We start from the raw sequence: 22,512 nt of genomic DNA on the forward strand, positions 1-22,512 counted from the left end.
GGGCGGAGCTCGCCGGGCGGCTCCTCTTGCCCGTCTCCCAGCTCTTCCCCGGGAAGTGCAGCTCCTGAAGTAACAACTGGGGATTTGTTGCAAGATGAAGTGAGTTGGGGATTAAATGGATTGGTGCTGGGGCCGTTCCTGGTTTAACAAATACGTTCACTAAAGAGAAGAAATCCTCTGTCCGGCGCGAGCACCAGAGATTTCTCAGGGCTGTTATTGATCTCACGATGGTAAATGCTCAGTTGAGGGATCTTGTATTTTGGAGTCTGCAGCCATTTCCGAGCATTGCTGCTGACACAGAGCCTGTTCTCAGCACCAACTCTTAATTGTTGAATTTATTTTAAATAGGAGGGTCAAGGTGATTAATGGCAGTGCTCTGGGCAGAGTAGAATGTGGCTCAAGGGCATCTGAGCTGAATTGTTTGTCAACAGAAGTTTGGTTGCGGAATGAATCTGTCATTAACAGTAAAACAGTGTGGAGAAGCTATAATTTGATGTGAGCACAAATGGCGAATTAAATGTTGGTTAGTGTTCTGTCAGCCACTGTGCTTCTAACGTTTGGAACTTAACCTCTGCATTACATCTTTCTGCTTTCAAAAATGTCCTAAAGCTCTTTTCTCTGCGTTTCTCTTTTCTTCTCCCTCCTCATCACCTTTCCCTTTGGCCTGTGTAGATTTTACACAGTTTGTGAGTACAGTGAAAGTGTCGTGATCTGGCCAAAAATTGGAAGATGTTAGAGATGAACTTTCCTTTTTAGGAAAGTACAAAGCCTGGGAGAAATGAAGGTGAGCAGGGTAAAACAGTAAACAATTTCACTCTGGGAATTAATGGGAAAGGAGTGACAGTGAATTAAAATGAAAGCAAACTCATGCAGGAATCAGGGTGTGGGAGTAGTGGTAGTGAGATCCATATACATATTGTTTCACATGTTGTGAGTGTCGATAGCTGGGCCAGCATTTATTGCCCTTCCCCAATTGAGAAGATGGCAGTGAGCTGATTTTTTGAATCACTGCAGTCCATGTGGCATAGGTACACCCACAGTGCTGTTAAGAAGGGAGTTCCAGGATTTTGCCCCAGTGACTGTGAAGGAACAGTGATATATTTCCAAGTCAGGATGGTGTGTGGCTTGGAGAGAACTTCCAGGTGGTGGTGTTCTGATGCATCTGCTGCCCTTGTCCTTTTAGATGGTGGCAGTCATGGGTTTGGCAGGTAGTGTTCAAGGAGCCTTGGTGAGTTGCTGCAGTGCACCTCGTAGATGGTACACACTGCTGCCACTGTGCATTGGTGTTGGAGGAAGTAGATGTTGAAGGTAGTCGATGGGGTGCCAGTCAAGCTGGCTGTTTTGTCCTTGATGCTTCTTGAGCGCTATTGGCGCAGCATTCATCCAGGCAAGTGGAGAGAATTCCATCACACTCCTGATTTGTGCCTTGTAGATGGTGGCCAGGCTTTGGGAGTCAGGAGGTGAGTTACTTGCCACAGAATTCCTAGCCTCTGACCTGTTCTTGTAGCTGCATTATTCTATGGCTGGTACAGTTCAAGAGAGTCATACGGACTCAAAACAATAACTCTTTCTCTCCACGGGTGCTGTCAGACTTGCTGAGTTTTTCCTGTAATTTTTATTTTTGTTTCAGGTTTCCAGCATCCACAGTATTTTGCTTTTATCTTACAGTTCAATTTCTGTTCAGTGGTAACCCCCAAGATGCTGATAATAGGCAATTCAGCAATGGAAATGCCATTAAATGTCAAGAGGCGATGGTTAGATTCTCTCTTGTTGGAGGTTGTCATTACCTGGCACTTGTGTGGTGCAAATGTTTGTGCCACTTATCAGCCCAAGCCTGAATGTTGCCCAGGTCTTACTGCATATGGACATGGACTGCTTCAGTACCTAAGGAGTCACGAATGATGCTGAACATTGTGCAGTCATCAACGAACATGCCCACTTCTGACTTTATGATGGAGAGAAAGTCTTTGAAGCAGCTGAAGATGGTTGGGCTTAGGGCTCTACCCTGAGGAAACCTGCAGTGATACCCTGGGGCTGAGATGATTGACCTCCAAAAACCACAGCCATTTTCTTTTGTGCTAGGTATGACACCAGCCAGTGGGAGAGTTTTTTTCCCTGATTCTCACTGACTTCAATTTTGCTAAGCCTCCTTGATGCCACACCTGGTCAAATGCTGCCTTGATGTCAAGGGCAGTCACTCTTGCCTCACATCCGGAGTTCAGCTCTTTTTTGTCCATGTTTGGTCCAAGGCTGTATTGAGGTCAGAAGCTGAGTGACCCTGCTGGAATTCAAACAGAGCATCAGTGAGCAAGTTGTTGCTGTGTAAATGCTGGTTGATTGCATTGTCAACAACACCTCCTGAGCTTGGCTAGAGTGGATTTCTCATGCTTTTGGTGGACAGGACATTCCAGGGCAATTTTCTACATTGTTGGGTAGACACCAATATTGTAGCTGTACTGGAACAGCTTGACTAGAGAGTGCAGCTAGTTCTGGAGCTTAAGTCTTGAGTATAATTGCCAGAATATTGTCAGGGCCCGTAGCCTTTGCAGTATCCAGTGCCTTTAGCTGTTTCTTGCTATCAAATGAAATGAATCACTTTGGCTGAGGTCTGGCATCTGTGATGCTGGGAAACTCAGAAGGAGGCTGAGATGGATCATCCACTCGACACTTCTGGCTGAAGATGGGTGCAAATGCATATGAGAGACTGTTTTTATTCATTCATGTGTAAATATCTCTCTGAACTGAACAAGATTCTTTTTGACTTCTCTAACCAAAGTTCTTTTTATTCATTAATTCATGGCTTGGCCAGCAATTATTGCCCATCCTTAATTGCCCTTGAGAAGGTGGTGGTGAGCTGCCTTCTTGAACTGCTGCAGTCCATGAGATGTAGGTACACCCACAGTGCTGTTAGGGAAGGCGTTCCAGGATACTGACCCAGCGACTGATGGCTGCAACAAGGTGGCTGGATCCTTGGAGGAATCTGGAGAGGATGCCAATGCTAGAGATACCAATCCAATTGTAGCCAGGGTAAAAGTAGATCCAGGCAAGGGCAGTGCCACTGAGTTGAACAAAGAGAAGCATTTGAGCAAAATTCTCTGAGACTCTGGGTTCACCCTGCAGAGAGGTAGAGGAGGTAATACAAAAGCCTTGACATCCAGTGTAATAAAAAGGAATTTAAATTCATTCACAACTCAGTGGCTTTGATGAATTACCTAAATTCTATACTGCTTTCCTGTTGTATGTAAAAAAAAATTTTATTGAGGTGTCAATTTTCATTGTATGTTGGCTTTTCTGAATGTTCTGGGTTAGCAGGTATGGGGTTGCTTAGTGTAACAGTACAGCAAAATATTCCTAAGCACTTCACAGAGATACAGATATAGAGTAGGAACAGGAACAAACCTGAGCAATAATTTGAGAGTTTTTTTTTGAAAGCAAGTACAGCTGACAAGAGGCAGAGGAGTTCCACTAGATAATTTCGAGATGCAGTTGTGAAATGGCTGAACATTCTGTCTCCTAGTAGAAGGGGAGGGTTACACAGTAGTAGTCCAGATTCTAAAACTTGGCAATGAAGGAAAGTTGCAGCAGTGGTGTGTGAGGCAAAGGGGGAATTAGTAAACAAGAATCAGAATTTGGAAAGTTATGCGTTGTAAGCCAGATGCCTGGTTGAGTTGAGGTGAACTAGAGCAGTTGTTGAGCATGACTGTGTGCAGGATAGATTGTGGCTAAGAGAGTTTGGAGTGAGTAGGGGTTTATGTGGAGTGGAATCTGGGAGCAGACAGAAAGCATTGAAGAAACCAAGTCTGGGGGTGACAAAATGCGATTGAGGAACGCACAGCCTGAAGGGATGAAGTTGAGACAGAAGAGTGATGTTTTGGAGCTAGAAATAGGTGATCTGATGATGTGGCGATCCTAAAATGCTCCGTCATGCGTCTTGATCAGTTGGTGTGATAAAAAACCTCATCAGTGGAAGAAGCACATAGACTCAGCAAATCACTGTTTTGTTTAAGCACCTTAGCCTCAATACATCTTACAATCAGTAACGTGTGGGTTAGACAAAGGAGAGCCAATGGATGTTATCTACTTGGACTTCCAGAAGGCTTTTGACAAGGTGCCGCACAGGAGGCTGCTCAGTGAGATAAGAGCCCGTGGTGTTAGAGGCAAGATACTAGCATGGATAGAAGATTGGCTGTCTGGCAGAAGGCAGAGAGTGGGGATAAGAGGGTCCTTCTCAGGATGGCGGCCAGTGACTAGTGGAGTTCTGCAGGGGTCAGTGTTGGGACCACAACTTTTCACTTTATACATTAATGATCCAGATGAAGGAACTGAGGGATCCTGGCTAAGTTTGTAGATGATACAAAGATAGGTGGAGGGACAGGTAGTATTGAGGCAGGGAGGCTGCAGAAGGATTTGGACAGGTTAGGAGAATGGGCAAAGAAGTGGCTGATGGAATACAATGTGGGGAAGTGTGAAGTCATGCACTTTGGTAGGAAAAATAGAGGCATAGATTATTTTCTAAATGGGGAGAGAATTCAGAAGTCTGGAATGCAAAGGGACTTGGGAGTCCTAGTCCAGGATTCTCTTAAGGTTAACTTGCAGGTTGAGGTCGGTAGTTAGGAAGGCAAATGCAATGTTGGCATTCATTTTGAGAGGACTAGAATATAAAAGCAGGGATGTGCTGCTGAGACTTTATAAGGCTCTGGTCAGACCACATTTAGAATATTGTGAGCAATCTTGGGCCCTGTATCTCAGGAAGGATGTGCTGGCCCTGGAGGGGGTCCAGAGGAGGTTCACGAGAATGATCCCAGGAATAAAAGGCTTAACATATGAGGAACGTTTGAGGACTCTGGGTATACTCGATGGAGTTTAGAAGGATGAGAGGGGATCTGATTGAAATTTACAGAATACTGAAAGGCCTGGATACAGTGGACGTGGGAAAGATGTTTCGATTAATAGGAGAGACTCGGACCCAAGGGCACAGCCTCAGAGTAAAGTGAAGACCTTTTAGAACAGAGATGAGGAGAAACTTCTTTAGCCAGAGAGTGGTGAATCTATGGAATTCATTGCCACAGAAGGCTGTGGAGGCCAGGTCATTGAATGTATTTAAGACCAAGATAGATAGGTTCTTGATTGGTAATGGGAACAAAGGTTACAGGGAGAAGGTGGGAGAATGGGGTTGAGAAACTTATCAGCCATGATTGAATGGCAGAGCAGACTCAGTGGGCCGAATGGCCTAATTTCTGCTCCTATGTCTTATGGTCTAATCAGTCGTTCTGTTTTTTTTAATCCCCGTACTTAGTCCACTCACGAAAGTGAAGCTCATCAATGAGCTAAATGCAAGAGAAGCAGAGCTGGGTGTTCAAGATAAAGTGTCCTGGCACTCAGAATATAAGGACAGTGCCTGGATCTTTCTGGGTAAGTGAAAACTTTTCCAGGTTCCAATTTATCATTGTTTTAGTGGCCTCAGTAACTTGTATCCCATAGTATCTGCTTGTTTAAAATCTAAATGTAATTGGATTTATTTTCTTGTTAATCTTAAGGGGTATCAACATTTATTTTTGAATTCCAGAATTAAGTGGGAAGGTCTAAAGCAGATTTTCTATAAAGAAAGATGAACAGAAAGAAAGGGGCTGTGTGAGATGGGGTTACTTGCTATCTTTCCTTGTGCGCCACAGTTCTGGACATGTTTTCCCTGAAACTCTGTGTCTGGCTCATTTCACCACACTGCCTCTGAGGACACATTCCTGATTTCATATGTGCCACCTTGGCAACTCCTAAATGAACACTAGAAACCTCTTGGCAAGAAGAGAGATGGTTACAGGACAGAGGTATTAAAACCAAATGTAGGAATAACTAATACCTGTCTTGGGTTAATGCATGGCTCATATTTAACTCACTCCAGTTGTCCTTGATTAAATCCCCAACTGGCAACTGCTTGAACGAATTAAAATATTGGTTGAAACTTCTTTAACTCTTGAATAATCAGGGTCGTAGTTTGTAATGCAGCGCTACTTCATTTCCTTAATTCTGTTCATGTAATGAAAACATAATTTTCCAAGTAACAATGACAAAAGTTAAAATAACTAAGCTTTTGGAATTGAAGTGTAGCCATGTTAACTTTAATGTAATTCAGTTTAATATTAAAGTCCTACAGTCCTAGTTACATATAAATAGTAATTGTACGTTCTTTGTTTAAATGTTTGTTATTAATAAAATGGCTTAAAACCATTTTGCTTCAAAAATTAGTTGTACTATGGAAGTAAATTTAAATTCACTTCAGCAGTGAGCTGTCTCCCTTTGCAATGTGAATGGCATCTATTGCCTTTGCCTTCTGCACCTTCCCCGTGGTAGTCTTTCCTTTCTGAGTCATCAGGCCTCCCCTTCTCTATTTCTTCTAGCTTTCCCCATCCATTATTTTACCAATTTACACTGTCGTTCTTGTAATTCAAAAACTCACTTTACTGAATTAACTTGTCATGACATGTGCTAAATGTCTCGCTGAACTGAATCAGATTCATTTTGACTTCTCCAACCAAAGTTCATTCTCTGCTCCCATGGCCATGTCTAATCAAAAGCTAAGGCACAAACAGCCTTTCTAATATCCTACAGTCAAAAACATTCAATAATTTGATCTGTCAATCAGTTCTGCCCCAAGACTGGAATGCTTCCATTCTAATCTCGGGTATTGTAAGTCTTCAACTGTTGTTGGATCTAATGGAATTGCCTGAGCCAAGGGTTAACCTCTGCTGACTACAGAGGACTCCTTTAAGATGATTTCACAGGAGGTATCTCCTTGTAAAGAATTGCTGCCCACAGTTGTAAACTAGATGAAAGGAGAGCTTTTACTGTAACCCATTGTTGGTAGAAGATTTTTTTACAATTAAGCAATTTAAGTGCTTCAAGTAGAAAATGTTTTAAAGGTTGAACAATGCAAGTTTTTTTCAACATTTACTTCCTCCAACGCTTGTTTTTTTATTGTTACCCCTGGATGTGGATTTTGGTATATATTTAAACACACCAATCTTGTGTTATTAAAAATATGAGTATTAAAGAATAAACTTTTAATCCCATCCTATCCGATAAGGTTTCACTCCAAATTTTTCCTACATGAATCCAACTCTGATGAATGTGAGAACATAAGAAATAGGAATGGGGTGGGCTATTCAGCCCCATGAGCCTGCACGGCCATTCTATAAAATCAAGGCTGATCCTTGACTTCAACTTCACTTTTCCTGCCTGATCCCTATCTCCCTGATTCCCATATCTCTTAATTCCTTTGAAGTGCAAACGTCTATCAATCTCAACCTTGAATAAGCATTTTAAATGGAACATCAAATATTAATAAATGAGCAGGTTAACAGATGGTGAAGGATTGTAAACAGTGACCTGCCACGTTTTTCCTATTGTCTGCAGTGCTGCTTACAAGCCCACCTCTTCATTGTACACTGCCACCTTCCTTGCCATTTGGTTTCCCACTGGATTATTTACACTACTGCCTCTCATTCCAATAATTTACAAACAAAAATTAAAATAGAGGCAGGTGGAAGGACTGAGAAAACAAAAGATATTTAATGAGCAGGGTAGGGGGGGGGGGGTGGGGAGTACCAGAGTTGGTGTTATCTTAGTCATTTCTAGTGCAGTCTTTCTTAGGCATTAGGGTTTCTTTGAAGGTGACAGCCTGAAGTGGGATAAGGTGCGAATAGGGTTTAGTGATATTGTGAAATGGTACAGTATGGGTTCTCACAGTCATTCCTTGCTACTTAACCCTGGGGGTGTGAGATTTCATAGCTATGTTAGTGGAATACAAGTCATTGACAGGTATAAAAGCAAAAAAGCTGCGGATGCTGGAAATCCAAAACAAAAATAAAAATATCTGAAAAAACTCAGCAGGTCTGGCAGCTTCTGCGGAGAGGAACACAGTTAACGTTTTGAGTCCGTATGACTCTTCAACAGAACTAAGTAAAAATAGAAAAGAGGTGAAATATAAGCTGGTTTAAGGGGGTTGGGACAGGTAGAGCTGGATAGAGGGCCAGTGATAGGTGGAGATAGCCAAAAGATGTCATAGACAAAAGGACAAAGAGGTGTTGAAGGTGGTGTCAGGTATGTTTGTGGCCTATTTATTGAGTAAATAAGTGTCAGTATCACTGCTCAGTTGGGCACTCTCAGAGAAGTGGAAGGGACTGAAAGGTGGGGGAGAAAATTTGATTTTTTTTGACATTACATTAAAAAGTTCTTTAATGCTTATTGCTTTGAGTGAAAACTGTTAATTGTGCTTTTTCCTGGGCAATAGATATAAGGATTTGAATGCCAATAATTAGCAGAACATGTAATCATATGCAAGATATTTTGTTATCAGGACCGTATTTCAGGGGACACTCTTCACATTATGCTGATCATAAACACTACGTTATTCACTGAAAGTATTCAACCCTCTTCAACCCCACACATGGAAAATGACTGATTAGATATTAACAGAATAGTTTTGATGTCTTTACATAATGAGAATTTAGATTATGTAACCAGATGGTTAAATACACATTTTCCAACAGAAATGTATGCTATGACATCTACCTCATTTCTTACATTTATTAAGCTGAGTGTGGTACTGATTGTACAGACTCCTGGGCTTTAGTAGTACAAACATCAGCTGTGAGGGTTTGGTTTTGTCTGTAAGCATGCTTTGTTTTCTTGTTCCTAGGTGGCTTGCCCTACGAGTTAACTGAAGGAGACATTATCTGTGTGTTTTCCCAGTAAGTATTATTTTTCCTTGCCCATTTTGCTACTCACTTTCTCCACCACCTGAGACTGTAGGTATTATGCCGGCATGCAGTCCACAGCTACACTCCACTTGAATTCCTCAACCAAGTGCCCATGGCATATTTAACCATGGGTGCAGCACTCCTAAACTCAATCTTGTCCACGCTTGATATTTACCTTTTGCGCTTAGAGCAGTCTGTTGGCTAGTCGGAGTAAAAACTGATTAATTTTTCCCTCTCAGATGCAATGGTACTGAGACCAATTGTAGTAGACCCTACCACTGCCTCAACTGGGACCGCCTAACAATGCACACCACTGGATATCAAATCTGGAACCTTCTTGGTCCATATTGCTCAATTATTTGATAAGCAGACATACTGCTGTTTATAGAAGCTTGCTGTGCAAATTGGCTGCCACACTTACTACATCACAACATTGACTGCATTTTACAAATGCTTCATTAACTTTAAAGCACTTTGGACCTTGAAAGGTACTTTATAATCACAAATCTTTCTTTTATTGTCTGAAAAACAGTATCATCAACAATGTGTGCTTGATTTGATTTATCATTTCAGCATTGGTGAAAGTTACCTGGTTTGTGCCAGTAGATGGCACAATCTCACAGCTTTAACACCTTCCTGCAATTTGATAACAATGTTGTGTATTTATTCAACACATTTAATGTAATAACACCTCTCAAGGCACTTCACAGAGAGAGCACTCACCAAGCATGAGTAGAAGAGCAAGGAGAGGTGACCGAATGCATGGTCAGAAAGGTTTTCAAAGCAGGGAAGAAAGGAGCAAGACAAAAAGATTTAGAGAGGAAGATCCAGAGAAGACCAAGATGGCTGAATTATCTGACACACAAAGAAACACAGTATAAAGGACTGGGTTGTACAGAATGCCAGAGAACTTTAAGACTGGAGGAAGTTGTGTAGATGGTCAATGACCTATGGAGAGATTTGTAAACAAAGACAAGAATTAAGTACATAGACAGGAGTGGAGATCAAGAGTGAGGAGGATTTGGTGTCTTAAGTTGGAATGAAATAGAGTTTGTATAGGATAAAGGCGAGATGTACTGTGTTCACATGACATCACTTCCAGCAAGAATGTGCAGAAGTAGCATTGGGTGACAGAGGACCAGAGCAACAGCACTCTGCCTGGTTTTCCTCCTTTGCCTGCCCCAGATCTGCTCAAAAGCAGTCGGACCAGCAGTCAGAAAGTCTGCTCTAAGAACTTTAAATGAGAGGCAGAAAAGGGTGATGGGAAAAGGTACCAGGAGAGGATGGGGAGAGACCCAGTAGACATCTGGCAATGATAGCCAAGCAACTGCTCTGGATTGTTTGGGAAGATGACACAATGGAATGTACAGCCTCCGAATAGAAGGATTCACCATCTGTGAACCACGGGTCCATCAAGCCAAGTATGTTGGCAGATCTCTCCTGGGTGAGATGCTGATGGGGAATGCCTTGCTCGCAAGAGTGAACATTCAAGAAAGTAAGCCAGAGTGGGAGGCCAGGAATGTGGGAGAGTGGAGGTGGGGCAGGGGGAAAATCAGAGAGGCTAACTCCTTGAGCCTGAGCGGGAGGCCTATTAAGGAGATGAGATATTTAAAGATGAGACAGTAGTGGAGTATCTGGTGAGACGTAATATCTGATATAAGTGCTGTAAGAGAGATGAAATAAACACAGTAAACCATTAATCTTCATGTAACAGGTACGGGGAGATTGTTAACATCAATCTAGTTCGAGACAAGAAGACTGGGAAATCAAAAGGCTTCTGCTTTATCTGTTATGAGGATCAGAGAAGCACTATTTTGGCTGTAGACAATTTTAATGGAATCAAGGTGGGTATGGAAGTAGAATGAGCACCATATAAAGATTCTCTGCACCATAGGTATTATTTCTGGCCTCTACCAGGGACAACATTTGCAAAGTCAGATGATGTACTTGCTTTCTCAACTGTAGGTAAGTCCGACTGAAAATTACAAGAATAAAACATTTTGGAAGTATTCCATATGCAAAAATGAGACTGCCTAGTGTCCACAATAATGTTAATTGTAAAAAATAAATTCCAGCTTTTACAAATAACATACAATCAGTTAGTATTTACCTGACTTAATCAGTCTAAAAATCAGAAAGAAATCTACGTCTGCTTTTCTTGTAACAGTATCTCAGATAACATATGAAGATGTATGATACAAGAAAACAGCATGTTTGTCAGTTCCTGTAGCAGATCATGCACTTCTCAGACAGGGAGTCTATCTGATTTAAGCCCCTTCCTTTAACTTCCCACGTAAAAATTATTCTTTGCCCATAATTCTAGAAGGCATTGACTCATTCTGGCTACAGATCCATGGTCAGTGACATCTTCAGATAGTTTTTTTCCCAAGTGATCATTTATATATGTAAACCTTGGAAGGTTTTATAGACATGGATGCTATCTTCAGTCCTTCCGGTAGTTGCCCCTGGATACGTGAGTTAGCCCTGGCTGAGGCCAATTATAGTTCCTCTGCTGCCACTCCAACCAGATAACTCATGGTGGCATGATCAAACCTGGCACCTTTTTGCACCATAGAGCTCAGCTGCTCACTTGATCATTAAATAAGTCTTTTAATTATTTCTGAACAAGGTGACTAATTAGAGGTTAATAAATTAGAATTGCAACTTCAGATTCAAAATTTATAATAATTTAACAGTTCAGAAGTTGCGACTACATAAATAATCTGGGTTGAAATGTACAATAGAATTTGAAGCTTCTGTAGTACTGTTACTCTAGTGTGCAGCTGAAAAGAAATGTGACTTGTAATAGGGTGGCAATGCAACCATAGGGCAGTAGCTGTTTACAACATTAATATATAGATTTTGCAAACTTATTGCATGATTTTAAAATGAAATTTAACTCGCTCTGATAATGGACTGATGTTTAAAAAAGCAGTGCCATATTTCAGCTTCAGTAAAGGGGAACGTTTGTATCTATTAATTTATAAAATATATTGACGGTTTCCTATCCTTTGTAGTGAAGGAGGCAACATCTGTTTATTGCTGCTGCTGATACTATATCCAGTTTAAATCAACAGCTTCAATGAGCATGTGAACATATTCCAGTGATCCGACAACAGGACTCTACTCTTAGACCAGATACAAGAAAAAGTTTCATATCCGATAGGCAACCCTCCTTTCTTTTCTGCCTTCAGCATTCCTCTTCATCATATCCCTTGTTCCTCTCTATTTTGTTGATGCTATTATGGCCATGTTGCTTCGAACTTTAATGTTCCTCATAAGCTCCACGTATAACATCAGACATGTTCTTCAATCTCCCAGTGTTGGAATCGGGATTCATTGTGCTCTCTTTTCCCTGGGCTTCAGGACTGTGAAACTCCTCATCTCCCAAGGCTACAATCCTGCTGCAATCTATAGGCTTCTAAAACCCAAGCTTGGTAACATCTTCTCGCTATTCTTGAATTGCCCCACCTCCCTTTTTGAATTACTGGAGTTCACAAAGGTTTCTCCAGGAAAAAAATCTGTTAATTACTTAAACTGTGGCTTCCAGTTTGCAATGAGATCATATTGCAGTGTTGGCCTAAGTGCAAATTTTAGTTTATGCAAGTTATCCACACTCCAACACAGCAAAACAATAGAATCACAAAGAAAATAGGACTTACTGAACAACAGTTTAAGATTGAACCTGGGGTCTTCCTGATTTGTTTTGCTTAGTACCACATACGATGATATATTTTACTACTGAGCCATGAGGGAAGTTCATGTTAAATTTACATTGAAGAAAACATATTCGTATTTTTTAAGTACTGGAGAGATTTTAGTGGTTAAGTTTAAAATTGACCAATATGAATGTCAGAGTAAAGGACATTAGAATTGTTTTATCATTTGATAAAATATATGTGATAGATATAGTTGAGGTAATATTGTGCACATTGAAGTAATATTCTCTTTGTGATGATTCAATTTGACATAGTGCGATCAGAGTGTAGCCAATAACCCTGAAGAAAAATATGGATGCGTCACAAAGAACTGGCAAAATAAAAAAACTAGTAAAACCATGGTAACAGTTGTCATGGTTGGTGTCCCAGCACATAACGACCATTATCAGGATCGGCGAGAAGTAAAAGTGAATTCCCAACTGCACCTGTTTATTCTTTTGCAGTAGAGTGCCTGGTCACTATTTAATAGCATTTCCATTCAGATGGTTACAATGGGCTATGATTAAAGCTAATTTCATTTTATATTTTTGCATGGTGTCCTGAAGATCAAAGCTTTCTTTGATGAATGTTACATAACACAGGGTATGTGTTACAAAGCAGTTTTTGTAAACTTGCATTGAAAAAATATCTTCTTGCAGCTTCCTGTTAATAAGGGTTAAGGATTAAATAAAGCTCCTGCCTGTTTATTTTAATGAATTTGAATTTTGATCATCTTTGTCATGTTATCAAAAGCCAGTATTATGAAAATGCTGATATTCATTCTGTGTTCTTATCTGCTGGTGTTGTTAGTATGCATTGAGCACGAGGGTGAGGTTCTAGTTCAGTCAATCATGCAGAATACTTAATATGCTAACTCGTGAAAGCATGGCATGAGATAGATAGAAACAGACTGTCTCCAGTATTTGAGCAACAAGAAACCATAGATACTTGAAGGGTTATAGGAACATGGTTTGATTAGAACTATCTGCTACATGGACTAGTTTTCCCATTTCTGTGTTGTAACTTCTGTGTATCTCCACCTTTTAGATTAAGGGAAGGACGATCCGTGTTGACCATGTGTCCAATTACCGTCCTCCAAAGGATGGAGATGACATTGATGTTGTGACAAAAAGACTAAGAGAGGAAGGCTGTGCACCAAGAGCATCCCCTTCAGCACCAGTTTCCTCGGAGTCCTCTGAAGAGGATATTAATGAAGTGCCAGCTAAAAAACGGAAGAAAGGTATATGAAGTGAAATGTGTGAGTCAATGGCTTAAGGGATAGGATTTTGCCAAAACTTTGGTTTGGACAAATTAGGTGACGGAAGAGTTCATGGTTGCTGATTTACAGCAACTCTGTCACTGGTGTACTGGTTCTATAATGTGGACTAGTTGTAGCCACAGTCCGATATTTAAAGTATATCAGCAGTGAGTCCCAATGCTTTGGGATTAGATTGTTTTTAGAATTGGGTGGTGCGGAGAGTTAGTGACTTAGGTTTTCGCCTCCTTATCTGGTCAAAATCCAGGCCAAACTGATTGGATGAAAACTATCTGATAGCACTGACTGTGAGAAGAGTCCTGCATCAAATACATTTGGTCGGTCTCAGTCCAGTTCGGAGTGCCTAATGAAGCACTGCACGAAAAGGCCTCCAATCCAGTATAAATTGACAATTTTGGTCAGTAAGGTTACAAAGATGACCAATGTGAGAAATGAAATGATAATGCTAGTGGTCTGCTGAGGTTGGCACAGATTGCAGAGTTTTTCTGTGCTACACCCTACCCAAGAATTCTTGATGCTGACTGTGTGTTGGAAATAGGAGTAATTTTATTTATTGAGGCTAACATTGCCTCTTTTTGTGAGCCAGAATTCACCAGAACATTTGTTTGTGCTCCAGAAAAGAAGAAGAAAAAAAAGAAAGAGAAAAAGGAGAAAAAAGTCAAGCTGGAGAAGAAGGAGACCGAGGAGCGAGCAACCAAGCAATTGGCCAAGAACTCTGGCCGAAACCAATCCCCTCCACCCCTTGTAAGAGTGAAGAGTGAAAGAGAGGATGCAGAATATGAAAAATATGCCAGTACAAACCAGGACACTCATCAGGATTGCAGTGTGGATCGCAGGAATGAAGAAAGAGGAAGAGGAGATGGAAGAAAACACATGAATGGAGCTGATGAAATGAGAACCAGAGAGAAACACAATGAGAGGAGTCGGCCCAGGAACTCGGAGAGAGAAGAAAGGCGAAGAGATGATCAAAATGGCAGAGGATCTTGCAATGAAAGGTCAGAAAGAGACACAAGGCCCACTCACAGTGATGGGAGAGAGGTGAGATGTGATGAGGAAAGGCAGCATGAACAAGAGAAAATGCGAAAAGACGACAGGTTTGACAACAAGTATGATGACAGAGAAAAATACAGGAAGTATGATCGCAATAAGAGAGAGGAGCGGGATTCACATTGTGACAGCATCAAGCATAAAGAGAGGAAAAATGACCATGACAAAGTCAGCCATAACAAGGGAAGAGACAATCATAGAGACAGTGGTCATAGAAGGAACTGAGCAATTAGAAGCTCTCTGCAGCTAAACCGAATGCATCTCACCATCTGAAGTCAATAGCTGAAATAAAGCCCCAGCAGTTAATAACCAGAAATAAACACGTCCTTCTGAAATTTGCTGCTTTCCTGCAACCTGTTATTTTTTAACGATTTCTCTATGTTTGGACTATTTTTGCAATGGAGAAAATTAAGTAACATGCAAGGCCCTTTTAAAAGATCTTTTTTTAAATAAACTTTCAAAATGTCTATCTAATGTATAATTTTTTTTTCTAATTTGGGTTTGAATCTTCTCACATTGGTTATCCTCCAGTGCTTCAATAGCTTCATGTGTGAAACTAGTCATTGAGTGCCAATAGCCTTTAAAATCATGGTAGGACATCCCAGCCAAGCCCAAGCCTTTTCTTACTCATATCCCCAGACAAACACATTCCAGCAGAAGGCACTGGATAGTCAATGGCAGTGAGAACGCCGGCAGATTTTCTTTTTATTACTTAACCCCTCCCCTAACCCAGGGAACATTGAAGCAATTGTAGTGTCCCAACTGCATCCTGCTGAGATCGGTTAAATCACAAAGACCTGGAATTGAAGCTGCTGCTTGGCCAACATGGCCCTACTCCACACCAGCCGTACATTTATTTGCTGAGTTCTGTACTTTTCTAATGTTTTTCTGAAGTTGCATTTCTGACATTCATTATACCAATTTGAATGGAAGCTTGCTCCATACTTGATTTTAATGTAGGGCTATCACTGCTTTCCTCAAAGGGTTTTAGGTGTGCAGCATATTTATGAAAAGATAATGGCAGGAATGGATGAAGAATGTTGGAACCAACTGTGAAAAACCAGTCAGGTAATTGTTTTTGACTCCCTGGAATTGTTCTTCATCTGTCATTATTGATATGTTTTCTGAGGGGGAGCCCCCAGGGTTAGAGGGTTTGAACCAGCAGAAACAATGGATTCTCTACTTCTTGTGAGCTTACTGTAAGGATAGTATTATCAAATAAATGAGGCTTACAAACTATTCTGTGCAGTGGACTGTACGTCAAAAGATTATTATAGAGGAATCCAAGTGAAATGACATTTCAAGAATTGTTTAGTGTTTTCCTTCTCCACAAGGTACCCTGCCTCAACCCTGTCACAGTGATGTATGAGTCAAGCATATTTGCCTTCCCATTATTAAAAGGAAGTGTTGGCTTAATAAACATTGGCGCAGTGAAGGTTGTAAGTCTCTTGTTTAAGTGCTGCTCTTGTGAAACACCCAACTTTTAATATGAAAATACCTTTTAAGCTAAATTCGGATTGGGTTGTTGCCAGGCTGTAGTTCACTGGGTAGCTTGCTGAACTCCAGCTTTGTGAATCTATTACTTAAGATAAAATCTCTGATTGCTCAAAGGAACATAAGAGCAGGAGTAGGCCATTGGGCCTGTTTAGCCTGCTCCACCATTCAATTCAATGGTTGATCATTTACCTCAACACCACTTTCCCGCGCTGTCTCCATATCCCTTGATGTCATTAGTATCATGAAATCTGTTGATTTCTATCTTGAACATGCCCAGTGAGCGTCCCTCTAATTGGGTTGCCACTTGGGAAAGCAGTACTCCCTCTGTCTGCCAACAGGAAATAAAAACTGTGGGCCAAGAGTGGCAGTTACAGTCAGATTGCCACTCCATGTCTTTTTACTTACCTTAGTCGGGAATTTTCATTTCTCAACTGGACTTCCGACTCAAACTTACTAAGAACGGTACAGTGAACCACTCCTGGGACTCTTCAGGGTAGGGCAACAGCGTTGGGGGGAATGAAGACACTTTTTTTAATGGCACTTGCTGTTGTAAACTGGGGCTGGGGGGGAGGGTATGGTGTAAGATTGGTTTGGGGGGGTACGCGTACAATCGTTTGGGTGGTCAGTCAGAGGGTGGGGGGGGTTAGCCGGGAGTTAAGAGGGTAGTCAGGAGGTGGGGTGGGGGGGTGGGGGAGCGGCGGGTGTAGTTGTGGGGTCCAGTGGGGGAGGTCACTAGCATAGTCGGTGGGGGGGGAGTTTAGTGGGGGATTGGGGGTGTAATCGGGGGGCTCCATGCAGGTGACTGGTAGACTTACCCGGGAGTTAGAAGTGGTTTAAATCCTTCTAACTCTGGCTTGTCCAAGGTACGGCCCGCAGGCCGGATTCAACCCCCAAGGCGTTTTCATGCAGCCCGCCACATCGATGGAGTCAATTGTCTAAGACCTTCTCAGACAGAATATTGAAAAATGCTGAAAGCCTGTTCATCCAATGACAGGCTGGTTTCTCCATGCATTAGCTGCTGATAAGCAGCCACTGGTGAACCAATCAGCAGCTAATGCAGGGTGGAACCAGCCTGCGATTGGACAAGCTTCAAGTAATCGGATGGAGGGTAAGTTTTAACGTCTTGATTTCTGGCTGGGGAGCGCAGAGCAACTGTTAAGTTCAGGGAACAAGTGCAGAGAATCTGGAGGTTCCCAGAGCTAGCGGGCCTGGAGGGGGATGGTGATGCTTAGAGCTGGTGGGGTGGGGAGGTGGTGCTCGGTGCTGACGAGTCCAGGGGTGGGGTGCACAGTGAACCTCAATCTCGGGAGCCCTGGGCCTCAGGCGGCCTCGGTTTCAGTTTTCACCTGTGGCAGGGGGAAGGGGGTTGCTCGGCGATGGCAGCCCCAGACCTCATGAGTCCTCGGGCTGCCTCCATTTTAATTTTCACCCCATTCTTGTTGCTAGCGGCCCCAGATCTCGGGCAGCCTCTAATTTAATTGACTCCCGGGGGGCGCCCGAAACTGTGACTTTACTCCACAGGGACATGGTGGGGATCAAGCTGGACTTTGGGTGGGTAGCCTCATCGCGAATTTGAGGCATGGTGGGGGGCTAAGTGGGCGGGTCTGTGGAGGAGAGGGTGAGTGGGCATGTGAGGAGGAAAGGGAGACAGCGTGTGAGGGAGAAGGTGGGTGAGTGAGGCACTTTACGGCCTTCTGGACTTAGCATTGAGTTCAACAACTTCAGACCACCAACTCTCTCCTAGATTTTGACCCCTTATTTATCCAATATTTCTTCTTCCCTAACATTCTCCACCACCACCCCCCCCCCCCCACCTGACCCACAAGGCCCTCACCCTCTCCCTCACACACCCTCTCCCTCAAGGTCACATACTGTCCCTCACCCTCACATATGCTGTCCTTCACACACACACTCAGTCTGTCACTTGTTCTTACGTTTCAGAGCGTCAACCCTTCATTCTGTTATTAACACATTCTGCTACCTTACCTTTATTCCACTATCATCACCTTCTTTAGTCTTTAACACTAGCATTAACACTCCCTTTGTCTTACATCCACAACATTTCTGTCAATCTCCCATGAGCTCCCACCTATCCCTGACCTATTTTGCTCCACCCCTCAAATACAGTATAAAATCCATCACACTTCTACCTCTTCAGCTCTGAAGAAGAATCAGAAGGGCTTAAACTGTTAACTCTCTTTCTCTCCCTGAGATGTTACCAGACCTGCTGAGTTTTTCCAGCATTTTCTGTTTTTATTTCAGTGTTCTATCACACTCCTGACTTGTGTCTAGTAGATGGGGGACACGCTTTGGGGAGTCAGGAGGTGAGTTACTTGCCGCGGGATTCCTAGCCTCTGACCTGCTCTTGTAGCCACAGTATTTATATGGCTGTCAAGTTCAGTTTCTGGTCAATGGTAACCCCCAACATGATGATAGTGGGGTTTCAGTGATGGTAATGCCATTGAATATCAAAGAGTGATGCTTATATTCTCTCTTGTTAGAGATGGTCATTGCCTGACACTTGAGTGGCACAAATGTTACTTGCCACTTGTCAGCCCAGTCTGGACATTGTCCAGGTCTTGCTGCCATTCGTGTGGACTGCTTCAGTATCTGAAGACTCGCAAATGGTGCTGAACATTGTGCAATCATCAGCGAACATCCCCTCTTCTGACCTTATGATGGAAGGAAGGTCATTGAAGATTTTTGGGCCTAGGACACTACCCTGAGGAACCCCTGCAGTGATGCCCTAGAACTAAGATAATTTACCTCCAACAACCACAACCATCTTCCTTTGTGCTAATTATGGCATCAACCAATGGAGAGTTTTTCCCCTGATTCCCATTGACCCAGTTTTTCTAGGGCTCCTTGATGTCACAATCGGTCAAATGCTGCCTTGATGTCAAGGATAGTCACTCTTACCTCACCTCTGGAGTTCAGCTCTTTTGTCTATGTTTGAACCAAGGCTGTAATGAGGTCAGTAACACAGTGGCCCTGGCAGAACCCAAACTGAGCGTCAGTGAGCAGATTATAGCACTGTTGATGATCTCTTCCATCACTTTACTGATGATGGAGAGTAGATTGATGGGACAGTAATTGGCCGGGTTGGAGTTGTCCTGCTTTTTGTGCATGGATGTACCTGGGCAATTTTCCACATTGACGGGTAGATGCCAGTGTTGAAGCTATACTGGAACAGCTTGACTAGAGGCGTGGCAAGTTCTGGAGCACATGTCTTCAGTATTATTGTCGGAATATTGTCAGGGCCCGTAACCTTTGCAGTATCCAGTTCCTTCAGCCGTTTCTTGATATCATGTGGTGTGAATTGAGTTGGCTGAAGACTGACCTCTGTGTTGCTGAGGACCTCTGAAGAAGGCAAACATGGATCATCCACTCAGCACTTCTGGCTGAAGATTGTAGTAAATGCTTCAGCCTTATCTTTTGCAATGATGTGCTGGGCTCTTCCATCAGTGAGGATGGGGATATTTGTGGAATTTCTCCTCCAGTGAGTTGTTTAATCACCCACCACCATTCACGACTGGATGTGGCAGTACTGCAGAGCTAGGATCTGATCAGTTGGGTGTGAATCACTTAGCTCATGCTACTTATGCTGTTTGGCAGGCAAGTAGTCCATTTTTAAGTATGCCTGTTGCTGCTTCTGCCATGTCCTCCTGCACTCTTCATTGAAGCAGGCTTGATCCCCTGGCTTGGTAGTAATGGTAGATTGGGGAATATGCCAGGCAATGAAGTTGCAGATTATGGCAGAGTATAATTCTGCTGCTGCTGATGGCCCGCAGCACCTCATAGTTGCCTAGTCTTGAATTGCTAGATCTGTTCGAAATCTATCCCACTTAGCATGGTGGTCGTGCCTAATAGCACAATGGAGGGTATGCTCAATGTGAAGACGTGACGATATTCCTCCATAAGGAATATGCGGTGGTCACTTCTACCGATGCTGTCATAGACATGCATCTACGAAGTTTCCAATTTAATCCAGAGTACCGAATGGTTCCCAGTGCAGGGTAATTGCCCATCAGAAGTTTGAACTTCCCGGGCAGTTCTTATGCAGTCCTTGCATGGGGACCTCTGGGAGGGTCCCCTAGTGCATCGTCTGGGGTACCTCCTGGGTACAACCCCCCTGGAGATCAGAAGTTCTGGGCCATGTTTCACTGGAGATTCCAGTAACTGCCCAGTTTTAAGCAACTTAAGCTTTCGGTGTAATCAGGGTCAGATACGTGACACTCCCCATGTCCAACAGCACTCATTGAATGTGGGAGATGATTTTCTGCTCCTGGCTTTTCATGGATACCAAGAATTGTGGTCAGAGGCATTACATAGAAATTACTATCCACAATCCTACCTGATCTGTGTTGATTTTTATCCTTTACATGAGCAGTCTTCCTCATCCCATGCCCCTGCCCTATTTCCATATCACTTTATTTCAATTTCCTTAAACCACTTGTCTAATGTATTCTTAAATGTTAACATGGTCTCTGCTCCAATCACTAACAGTACAGTAAGTCCTCACTTACAGTTATGGTTGCTTTCCTGAAAATTGCAACTTTAAGTGAAACAACTTTAAGTGAATCATGGGTTCCCATAGGAATCATTGTTAAAGCCAGAGTTCGGTTTCTTTGGACATGCCTCGCCAGGAAAAGCCAATGTACAAGTTGAAATACTGTGTCGCACATGTACAGCACTGTATTCCTAGCTGGAATAACTTGTAAAATAAAATAAATCACTGAATATAACAGAAATACTGTATACATTGAAATTAAATAACACTAAACAAGCCCAGCGCTTCTGTGTCTCACCCACAGTACTCCTGAAACTCAGCTCAACTTTTTGCTTGCTTTCCTTTTTTTCTCTCTCTCTCTCTCTCCTTTCTCTCTCTCTCCTTTCTCTCTCTCTCACGGTGGGGGCAGTGCAGGTGTGCAGGGCGGCGCAGATTGGGCCGGTGGGGCAGATTTTTTTTTGCAAAAACATATACATAAAATATCTAAAAGAACCATACAAAATGTCAAAATAGGAAAGTGCATAACCTTCAAATTTTTCCAATAAAGCATGTTGCACTTTGAGGTGCCTCATACAATTGCATTTACTTTTTGCATTCAAGAACAAGCTTACAGCCCAAGGGGTTCTACGGTGTACTTTGGCTGAAAGGCCTTACACAGTAGCTTTTGCCCATTGCACCTTTGCAGCGGCTTCCCCAAGCCTTAGTGTGTCTCTCAGCATGTAGCCCTAGACCTTGGAATGTGCCGGTCTGCACCACTTGGTCACGGACAACTCTTTGCACCAGAAGATCAACAAGTTTCGGTCAGACCAAAGAGCGTATTTCACCAAGTTGACAATCCTCTGGCTGCAGTTATGTTTATCTTGGTGTGCATCCCTGGGAACAGGCTGTAGAGTATAGAGTTCTGTGTCACGGAGCTGCTTGGGATGAACCTCAACAAAAATCATTGCATCTCTCTTCAGACCTGCTTTGCAAAGGCACATTCCAGAATGAGGTGTGCGACACTTCCCCACCGCAGTCACTTTGAGGGCAGCATGCAGTGGTGCAGACTTCGGGCATGCATGAAGATCTTACAGGAGTGCCTTTCTCATCGCTAGGCCTTGGTGCTTATTTGAACGTTCTGGAAATGAGGCATTCTGCCAAATGACTTTGACAGTCGGCTCAGGGAACCTACCAACAGGATCCATGATTTTAAACAAAAACAAAAATACCTGGAAAAACTCAGCAGGTCTGGCAGCATCGGTGGAGAAGAGCACAGTTGACCTTTTGACTCGAAAGGTCAACCGTGCTCTTCTCCACCGATGCTGCCAGACCTGCTGAGTTTTTCCAGGTATTTTTGTTTTTGTTTCTGTTTTGGATTTCCAGCATCCGCAGTTCTTTGCTTTTATATATATATATATATTTAGGATCCATGATCTTGTTTTCCCGCAGGCCATCGGGGACATTACATGCAGCCCAATGCCTGATGGATTTTGGTCAAAAATCTTTTCAGCACAAGCCTTTCCACGAGGGTCAGGTAGCATGGCATTGTCCAACTACTTGGAGCTTTCCGTGGCACTGTGGCCAGACCCATCCTTCACAATAGAGGGGACAGGTAGAACCTCAGCATGTAGTGACATTTGGTGTTTGCGTACCGAGGGTCTACACACAGCTTGGTGCAGCCACATACAAAGGTGGCCATCAGAATAAGGGCAACATCCCCCCACCCATCCAGAGCTTTGTACATACTGT

At 42.8% G+C, this 22,512-nt stretch overlaps 1 protein-coding gene across 2 annotated transcripts; it reads left to right on the top strand.

Moving 5' to 3' along the window:
* The first annotated feature begins 5 nt into the window (after window positions 1-5).
* Window positions 6-16,212, top strand: rbmx2 (RNA binding motif protein X-linked 2). Of its 2 annotated transcripts, none has more exons than XM_041196304.1 (6): window positions 6-99; window positions 5,297-5,412; window positions 8,696-8,747; window positions 10,471-10,600; window positions 13,502-13,694; window positions 14,347-16,212. In XM_041196304.1, exons 1-6 carry the CDS (start codon window positions 95-97, stop codon window positions 15,000-15,002), a joined length of 1,152 nt encoding a protein of 383 aa, XP_041052238.1. In that variant the 5' UTR covers window positions 6-94; the 3' UTR covers window positions 15,003-16,212. The 2 variants fall into 2 exon arrangements, with proteins under 2 accessions (XP_041052238.1, XP_041052237.1); XM_041196303.1 differs by lacking the exon at window positions 6-99 and adding an exon at window positions 1,281-1,460.
* The last annotated feature ends 6,300 nt before the right edge of the window (window positions 16,213-22,512 follow it).

The sequence above is a fragment of the Carcharodon carcharias genome, chromosome 9, assembly GCF_017639515.1.
Source record: "Carcharodon carcharias isolate sCarCar2 chromosome 9, sCarCar2.pri, whole genome shotgun sequence".
In the NCBI taxonomy this organism is placed as follows: Eukaryota; Metazoa; Chordata; class Chondrichthyes; order Lamniformes; family Lamnidae; genus Carcharodon; species Carcharodon carcharias.

Excerpts from the sequence above, each read along its gene's own strand:
- rbmx2 (XM_041196303.1), top strand. The coding sequence starts at position 1,300 with ATGTTGAAGGTAGTCGATGGGGTGCCAGTCAAGCTGGCTGTTTTGTCC. Across the intron at positions 8,748-10,470 it reads ATTATCTGTGTGTTTTCCCA|GTACGGGGAGATTGTTAACA; the intron begins GTAAGTATTATT and ends TTCATGTAACAG. Across the intron at positions 13,695-14,346 it reads AGCTAAAAAACGGAAGAAAG|AAAAGAAGAAGAAAAAAAAG; the intron begins GTATATGAAGTG and ends TTTGTGCTCCAG.